General features: G+C 32.6%; 2 protein-coding genes and 1 long non-coding RNA gene across 3 annotated transcripts in view; 2 read left to right on the forward strand and 1 right to left on the reverse strand.

Annotated features, from left to right (window-relative positions):
- The window catches only part of LOC109537292 (SH3 domain-containing protein Dlish), a 4,396-nt gene extending 3,336 nt beyond the window's left edge, over positions 1 to 1,060 (forward strand). The window contains exon 6 of the mRNA XM_019903928.2: positions 188 to 1,060. Within this exon, the coding sequence (XP_019759487.1) occupies positions 188 to 486 (299 nt within the window). The 3' untranslated portion in view covers positions 487 to 1,060. The remainder of the gene's footprint in view (positions 1 to 187) is intronic.
- Positions 1,061 to 2,308: 1,248 nt separating this feature from the next.
- On the forward strand, positions 2,309 to 5,468 carry LOC109537290. Its single transcript, XR_002171910.2, has 3 exons — positions 2,309 to 2,416; positions 4,698 to 4,815; positions 5,142 to 5,468. It is a non-coding gene; the product is annotated as an uncharacterized LOC109537290 (long non-coding RNA).
- The window catches only part of LOC109537286, a gene marked incomplete at its 5' end in the record, with an annotated part of 6,216 nt that continues 1,879 nt past the window's right edge, over positions 5,458 to 9,794 (reverse strand). The window contains 3 exon segments of the mRNA XM_019903923.2: positions 5,458 to 6,347; positions 6,537 to 6,722; positions 6,865 to 7,108. Of these exon segments, the coding sequence (XP_019759482.2) occupies positions 5,572 to 6,347; positions 6,537 to 6,722; positions 6,865 to 7,108 (1,206 nt within the window). The 3' untranslated portion in view covers positions 5,458 to 5,571.

Consider the following 9,794-nt stretch of genomic DNA (forward strand, 5'->3'; position numbering starts at 1 on the left):
TTTTATGAACTTTGATGAATATACATGCATGTATATTCCACGAACATTCATGTTAGGAATGTTCAACCATGTATATTCCCAGGATATTCCCGCAATTCTGTATATTTTTTGAACATTCTGGGATATTCATAGAATATCAAATGCTATCTGAGTATCAGACAGAATAAATCTGTGTTATTTTATGCAGGCCATTTGAATGGTCAGACGCAACAAGGATTGGGCAATTTCCCAAACCAAAACAACTCGCACGCAATTACATCGTCCAGTGCTGATGATTTGAGGTACCACGGTACTGAGCTGGTAATGTTGTACGATTACAAGGCGCAGGCACCAGATGATCTCACAGTGAGGCGAGGAGACTGGATCTATGCTGATCTGAACAATCAAACTGTTGATGGGTGGTTGTGGGCGTATGCGCCCAAGACTCGCAAATATGGGTTTATTCCCAAGGCCTACGCAAGGCCTCCAGCTATGACTAGTTTGTAATGGAAACCTTGTACTAACAAGGCCGTTATTCGCTCATAGGGAGCAATAGCTTTAATTTTAACTGTTTAAGATAATTTGATTAGTGATGTGTAGGCGCTTGATTAGCCACGTTTTGAACAAGCAAACGCTCAGATACAATTGCGAAATGGATGATTATTTTTTTATCGAATCCCAAACCATGTGGGTAGGATTGAATACTATTTTCTAAAACACAGAACAGATCAATAAATCATCCCAACTAATTAACCCAAAACAACTTATGGACCGTGGCAGTTAAGCGATTATACACTCTACTAGATCATTTTCGCCATGTCACAAATCGCATTCGAAAGCCTATTTTAATTGCCATGCTCAACGCTGCTCATATATGCTTAGGTAGTAAATTGCAATAATACTTTAGCAAGTACCTACGTGTTAAGCCTAATATTAGTTAATACATTACAATTTTGATAGGGAATAACTATTTGATTGTATGGAAACTAATGAGCATCCAGTTTATTTATTTTGAACATACAAAAATCAGAGATTTAGTTCACTTGCTGTATATAAAAATTAAACTTAAATTTCCTATCAAGCTAAAAGTGTTTTATTTGTGAAGATAAGATGCAGTGCGATTTTTAAATTTATGTCGTTCCTGTGTTCAAAATTATCGCGTGCTCTATTCAACGGAAACTGCTAGTTATTTACTTGATTCTGACTTTATGTAAAAAAATGTAAATGCTTTTGTACCCATGCCAAATACTCCGCTTTGATATCTGAGAATTAAGCAATGAACAAAATAGTCCTCCGCATATTTGCAATAAAAATGTTTTGCCGAAGCCAAAAATTTATAAATAGATGTAGGCTAATAGGTTCATTTAATTGGAACAATTTTGCAAATTTTTTTGGCGTCTTTTTAGTAGATATTTCTACTTTAACATAAAATTGAAGACTTTGTCTCAAGGTTTTAATTGCATCAGAAAAAATAGGAAAATCAAGCAGATGTGTGATAGTTATCCATTAAATATAAAGATTTGAGTCACGGTCTTTTGCAACACAGCGATAAGAAATATAACTTTTCTTAAATTAGTAGTTATTGAATACTTCGTAGCGTTTCTCAGAATCACTAGCGAAAACGTGGCCGAAAAAAAAATCGAAAAAACACATCGCATTTTTTGTCAACGAAAAAATGATTTGCTGTTTACCAAAGTTCATTAGTTTGACTTAAAAATACATGTTTTCACACAGGAATAGATCAACTGAAAGCGAACAGCAGTAGTTTGAGAGAATATTGCAAAAATCCAAATTCATTATCAAGCTCATTGTTTACTTCCATTAATTTTCAGCAGAAATTTATATATTAATTAAAGAATTCGCGCCGTTAAAGTTTCATTTGTTAATCAAATTATTGATGGTTTGCAACCAGTTTGAAAACATTCACTCATATTTCGGAAAGTAGGCTTGAAATTATAAAAAGCTGCATGTTATGACATTTTAGTTAATTTTTCTTAAAATAAATATAATAAAAAATATAATCAAAATTTCACATGCGTGTTTTTCGAGCTTACTCGATTCCTGTCATTTATCAAGATTAAATTAAATTATAAAATGAATCAAAATCGAAAAAAGTGGAAAAATACAAGATGATGGCTATGAGATCAAGGCTATGTTTGTTCCTATATAAAATTAATATTTTTTTGCATACACAGTACAACTTTGTATTTGATGGTTCGGTTTTTGTACTTTTTCCCACTTTCGCCCGGTCTATAACACAGCTATCCATTAGCAACAGTTGGATGTTTTCGGGCATTGAAAACAAATTGAGAATATCCAGAAATCACGATAAAAATAGAATAGAGTGAGCTGTCGAAAAACCGTGCAAATTGCACGAACTCAAACACGATAGTGAACTGTAAGAGTGAGGAGCTGTGTGACTTTTGCACAAAATAAGGTAGGTCAACAATACATTTTAAAAAATAAATTTTTATACAAACATTACTTTTATCATCCAGCACTTGAACATATTAATATTATTATATACTTATATGTTATCGATTTATCTGTATTTGAAATTCCCATTTTTTCGTTGATTTCAAATAAAGTCTCTAGTGCGATTTTCAGCAAATTTAAAACAGCGAAAAAGGTATTTTCAAATGAAACTATGTCGATTTATTAACACCTTGATAAGCGGCAAAATCCTCAGATTGAAATATTCCCATTTTCAAACTTGTTACTTTAACCGTCTCTGATAAATCCTTCTGAAAAATCGTTGTTAATTTAAAAGAAGACTGTTTCTAACTTTAATTCATTTACTTCTCCGGTTGCTTGTTTATGAACCTGAAAATTGTTTTTAAACATATTTAATTTAAATTTAAAAGAAATGATGATTAACAGCAGATATGCGATGAAATGTCTTGTGACACAATTGAGAACATTTCTCGGACACGGCGTTCTAGAAAACGGGCGCCTTAAATTTATATATCAATTATTTATAGCCAATAAGTCAATTCGCTATAATCATCGCGTTAACCCATAAATAATTGTTCAAATTCTTGGCTTCCATTCAACATTGTCTCTCAAGTCAAATCAACTTAGATCACAACCAAATACGATTTCATTCGTTAAAGAAATTAGTTTTTATATTCAATTTATTTTTTTTTAATTATCCAAAGTAGATTATACAAATTTTTTGTCCGAAACTGTTTAACTAATTAATTAGAATAAAATATATACAATGTAGCCCAAAATGGGCAAAGTACAACTGAATTATCAAAAAATTTTAGAAGTGGTTAATTGCAAATAGTTGAAGAAAAAAAAAGAATCAGCCAGTTCGAACTAAAATTTAATTGAAAATAAAACTGTATTAAGTTACACTCGTAAACCTTCAATTTTAGTTAATTTAATTAAGCGATTCAATTATTTTTTACAACGATAAAATATCAACTGTTCCCAGTTTTTATTGATTTACTTACATGCAGAGTCTTTTCAACACGTCCAACAATTGGAACCACAAAGCACAATACTATTTTCTGGAATTAAATCTTAATTATCACCATTTTATATTATCCTGTTCTGAAAAATCAAATTATCTTTACAAACATTTCTAAAGCCTTACTTTCGCCAAATTGGCCAGCACACAGATGCTTGTATTAACTAAAATAATTTTTACAAGTCTTCTAAATATTATTTGTTCATGAAATCTTTTTGTCTTGTAGATTTGTAACGAAGCTTTATAGAACTACCGTTTATCTGACAAAATAGTGTGATTCTTAACAATGTGCAATAATTGGTAAAACCGCCCCATGTATTTATCCGATAGATGCAATCAGTGAAAAACACATTTTTCATCTCGTCCTTGTCCTATTTCCAAAATAAATAAAACTAATGAACTGCTTTTCAATCTCAGTTCACGCTTTCTAATATTTATAGCATTTATTCTATTTCTGCAGCGGGGTTTTTAAAATTAGCCTTTCACTGTTTTTACTGGATTTGCCAAAAGTTTTATGAATTACACCTACTTTTACACGATAAAAAATGTTGACTGTCACGTAGGCAATCACTTAGTCCCAATTAAAAAAAACGGTGATTAAAGCAAGCAGCTAAATAAAATGAACCAAACTGCAAAAGATCTCTTTGGTATAATATAGATACATTAGCAAATCGCAAATGCAATTTTACTGGACCAAATCCAAAATGATAAAAGATACACGTTGCACACCTCAATGAAAAACAGGAATTTCTCGAAAACAAGTTTATTTTGAAAAGTGAGCGCAAATTATCCTATTTATCGGCAAAGTTACACGAGCTTCATGCTTAGTACCGGATTATTTATGGATTGATACATTTATGTAAATAAAACTATTTTTATCACCGCTGAAATGTTTACGATTACTTTTCAGTTAAAAGCGTGTTATATTTAGAAAAAAAATTGTTTACATTTCAACTCATTTTTCGCTTTAGAATAGTTTCTGTAAACATTTTCTTTGTTCGATTTGTATATTAGGTAACGGAGGATTCTGGGTATGATTTCTGATCCATCAGAATAATAAATAAAAGCATTTTGTGAAAATGGTGCGATCTGTTTTCTCAATCGATTTGAGACACTTTTAATTCCAATTCTTGGGGAGCGGCTTTTTTTATTATAAATATAACGAAGCAAGAGTTTTTAAAGAAATAATACCAACGTTTTCGAGCGATTTAATTGGCAAATTTATGACTTACACTGTTTGCAGAAACAAGACAATGGCTGGCGCCCATAGTGAAGGAAAAAGTTTACTGACTACTTACTTGATCCTGATAGCTCTACTTCTAGTTCTATGGGCACTCTATGCAGGCATGTTCTAGAATAATGTAAGTAGGTATCGTCATACTTACAATTGCTGAGCGTTGAAGTTGTCTTCTGTAAGATAATCAACCAGGTTTAATGCAATGGAAATCCAGTCAAGTGTATACCTACTTGAGGTGAAGTAGCCTAGAAAATGAAGCCACATGTCTATTTTTACTAATCGTTTTGAATTATTACTCAAAAACAAGTCAATCTGTTTTCAAATATCACTCGACAGCTTGTTCGTTGCCAAAACACATTTTAGTATAAACCTCTAAAGTTGTGAAGTTGCTTGACAACTGGAATATTTAATTGGTACACAAAGACATAAATATTGCTTTCTGCTGTGCAGGTACGTTCCAATAGATGTTGATTTCTATCTCCAGAACATCCATCCGAAGCAAGATGAGCTCTGACGACCACAATCCAGCATCTTCATATTCAAAGTCACTTGCGCTGATCATCTTGATCATTGACCATTAAAATCGTTTGTATTTTTATAAGTGTACTGTCTTTGTTAGTTTAATAAAAAATTGTTATACCTATTAGTTAATTGTAAATAAATGTCCACTGTTTTGTTAATATTTGCAATGGGTTCTTATTCTCATATGACCGAAGAAAACCATTAAACTATAAGGAAAAGTCTTGTTGATAACATAATTAAAACGTATAGTCAAAACAGGGTTTTATTACAAAACAGTTAAACATAAACTGCAACCAATTAACTGACGTTACCTTATCACAGAAGATTATTCGTATTTTTCCTTAGCGACTTAAATTTTCTAGCGCGAATCCTTAAAAAAATTGTTTTGCACTACATAGTGAACGCACTGCAATATAACATTGCGTTCAAGTCGAATTTCCTTTTCCAGAAGTTTTTCCAACAAAGTCACCTTCCGCCGACTGAAGTTATTGTGTGGAAAGTTATCCGAACTTTGTCTGGTAATTCCTGTGGAAGTTGATGGCTCAGAAGGATTAGCATACGATCTACTTTTAAATGTCCTGGATCGTGCATGTAATCTTTTCCTGGGACGTCTATTTTCATTAACATGATCGGTTTTCAAACCAGTGGGTTTTGAATGACTCAGATGCTCTGCCAGATGATCTTCAGTTTTAACAATTTTTACTTCCTCCGGGGGTTCATTATCACTATCCACGTTGCTAACACAGTGACTTTTATCTTGTGTCACAGCATCCAGACCTTTCACACTATTCACCGCAGAAGTGTGCTGGCTTTTTAGCTCCACTACATCATCCTCACTATCCGACCCATAAGCTGCCATCAAAGAACCCAACGAATTATTCACTTTCGCAGGTATAGCTTTGGCATCTTTCTGCCACTCATCATCTTCAAAATCACTTATTCTCTCTTCAACCACTTCGGATTCAATAAGTTCCGATGTACCTCTAAAAGGAAACATAGTACCATTCCAGTCAGCATTTTGATCAATAAGGGATATTTTGGGAGGCCGTGGAGGATCACGTCTCCGTTTTTTTCTGATAGTTTGATCGCCACGTTTTTTTAACGGAGGACCCTGACGTTTTGGTGCAGCCGCCACTGGAATACAAAATGAAAAGCGATATAAGCTAGAAAAAACATGCGGATGTCTGTAATATACAGGGTGGCCCACTAAGGCCCGGGAAATACTAATCATGACAAGTTTGGCTCACCCTGTATGCCTTTAAACTACTTATAGTGAATTACGTGCACGAACTTTATAATAGTCCGAGTTCAGGTGTTACTTACATCTGTATTTGTCTCGTCCGAATTTATTATCGTTTTTCTGAATTCGAATGCCCTTTTTCATCAGCTCCTCCTGTCGTTCGTATCGCTTCTCCACGTTTTCTTTACTAGGATAATTCTTTTTTCGCTCTTCTATCCACTTTGCAATATCCTCTGGATTATTCAACTTTTTGATTTTCTCAAAAATCCCTAAATCATCAGATACGTTTATTAGAACAGACAATAAAGATATTCGAAAATATGTTGATTTTGCTACTAATTTGCAGGCAAACAAATAGTTGAATTTTTCCTAAAACTGTGTTGTATTTTTTGTTACTTAGTAAATAGTTACCTGTTGAATGCTGCATTCTAATATGTTTTTCAATAATTTTTTCATGAGCCGTAAATGTGCAACCCTCTAAGTTACAAGTTCTATGTTCAGACATGTGTTTATCAAATTGATATTTACTATAGAAGTCTCTTTCGCATGTATCGCACGCGTATGACCCCTCCTCATCTAGCTCATAATATTCACATTCGTGCAATGCCTCTTCATCATCTTCATCCACATAGGCTTCCCAGTCTACAGGAGAGCCCTTTTAAAAAAATTGAGATTAATTTAAATATAAATTAATATGGGTCTAAAGTAATTCTTAGAGGCATTCATTATTTAACCAGTTCATTCATAAATGTTCAAATGGGGTCCTATTTGAGATAAAAGGCAAATTAATGAATTCCTCTAAAAATCCTCACAAGAAAAATAACAAAAACACAAGGGAAAAGATAATCTTACTGCACTACCTATTGACAAATACAGATTTGATTAATCACCTGACGAAAACTATTGTGAAATAATTTTCTTCGATTCAAGAAAAAACTGCAATAGACAGAAAACAATAGAAGAAAAAACTTCGAAAACCAAATATCAAAATTTACCTACTTGGCTTTCGAAGCGACTAATTGGAAAAGAAAAATGCTTTAAAAATAAAATGTTTGACTTACGGGTAGCAGCGCTAGTAGCTTTTAAGTCTCCTGTGTATCAAGAAAACGTTTAGTTTCTTGATATTCAACAGTTACCGATCCTTAGATGAGATCTCCATCAAAAATTATTTTTCTAATTGGAGTATTGATGAAAGAAACTAAGGTTCTTGAAATTTACACATACGTTTCGGAAGCGCTGGTTATCCTTGATTTTTTCCTGAGTAGATTTAATTGGGAAGCAACCGCCAACAAGTCTTATATTTTAGATCACTAAAATGTTCGTTTTATTCACAAATTCTCAGATTGTGTATTTGAAAAATCACTTTCACTTGAACTGCGTTCTTTCTACGCATTTCGTAAGTTTATAGCTTAAAGCCTCTAACTTGAAACTTGGGCAAACCTTTTTAACTTAACAACTTAATTAAATTTTGCCCAATTGAACATTAAACGCTTTACCTGCTAGTTATATGGGGTTAAAGGGTAAAGCCTGTATTATTGGTTCTTGTTATTAGACTATTAAAGGTCCGTTAGCTCAGCAGCCTGTAGTTGAAACGGCACCTGAACTGAACTAATTTAAACAACATTTTATCTCTACAAATAACAAAGCTCATAAGAGTGCAACTTTAATAACACACCTTGTATACTCATTGGTTTTAAACTAGAGATAAATTCATAAGCATTAAACGCAGATAAATTCGACTCACCATGTTTTTACTCATGTAAATGTCTCAACTGGTAGTGGTGTTTTAAGGAAGAGAACATTTACATTTGTAATTAACGGTAGAACTGAGCGAAGGCGTTTTAACTTATTCGCCATTCGGATTACGGTATAAAACGTAAATTATTGCAGCATTTTACAATTGGTTTGAGGCTCTAATTTCACACATTATAAATTAAGTCATACTCAGGAAAAATAAAATAAAAATTCCCCAAATATTACGCACAAAAATATGCATCAGGGTTGAAAGCTTAATCAAGTAAAAATTCAATAGTTTATTGACTCTTCCATTTTGTTTTATTGAAACATTGCCCTAAAGCTAAAGTTTTATAATCAGAGGTCCTGATGAAGGACGAAATCGTCTGGACATTATCACATGTATATTCAATTTCTGAAGAAGTGTGAACTCTGATGAAAACGATCTGGTTTGTACATTAACTATGACTGACAAATTGTTTCGACAGATTAAAACAAAATATACATTTTGAAACAAAACTCTGTTTGACAACTATATATTACTATTTTACTTTTACTATATTACTATTTTACTTTTATTTAGAATTTTTGGTTTTATCCAAAAATGATGACTCAGCAGCCATGCAAAAAATTATGTTGATTGAACTTCAACTGCAGATTGAGACTCTGTGTCAGGCTTAGATATTTGATCAAAATTTGCAAAAATTTTGGTTTCGCCTTCTTTGGATACCGTTTTCTCCTGTAAAGATACCGAAATGGTTTTAATTGAATTCAATTAATGATATTGAATAATATTAATAATTTAAGAGTTTATTCAACTCATTGAACAGCCATCGAAATACGATCGGATGTTGTTGAGTTAATAACCACTTTTAATGTCTGCTTAACAACTTAAACAATGTTATTAATTGGAATATTTTTAGTGATCTAAGAATGGACAAATTAAGCAACAATTAAAAAATATTTAAGCAATTTTACGATTGGCAACTATTTCCTTAGGAATTCATATACACTTCAGCAAGCTTGATTTAAAATGTTGTTCATTATAAAAAAGCTTATTAAATAAGTAGATTTCTAAAGCAAACAACTAAAACAGCAGCTGGTAGTTGATAAAAATTTCAACATCGTCTGTTGTGTACGTATTATGTATGTTACTCATTGGATTTGAGTTTATATAACCCGAAGAGGCAATTTTGCCAAAGGATACTAAACTAAAATTTAGGCGAATTTAATTTCCAAATGCTTTTTAATTAAATCAACATGAAGCTACGAATGAAGGCTTTCACGGCCGGCTGTGCAAACATTAGCAACAAAAGTTTTAAGCCTTAAGAGCCGTGTTGAAGCTGAAGCCGAAACGTTTACGAACTTTAGAAAACTCCCTCAGGCTCTTAGAGTCATAAAATTATTGTTAGTAATATAGAAATGAAGCTATCCGTCTGGTTTTTGTGTTTCAGTTATTGTTATAATCAAAGCTATTAGAAATATGTTAAATATGAGGATGATTCTAAGTGCTGATGGAAAAATGCATTTAAAGTTGTGCACCAAAATTCATTTCGGTTATTTCTCGAAAGCACATGTTATCAAGGGCGGATCCAGGGGGGGGTCAT

This window comes from Dendroctonus ponderosae, unplaced genomic scaffold (assembly GCF_020466585.1).
Source record: "Dendroctonus ponderosae isolate FM_Combo_2020 unplaced genomic scaffold, Dpon_F_20191213v2 Dpon_F_20191213_3, whole genome shotgun sequence".
Classification (NCBI taxonomy): Eukaryota; Metazoa; Arthropoda; class Insecta; order Coleoptera; family Curculionidae; genus Dendroctonus; species Dendroctonus ponderosae.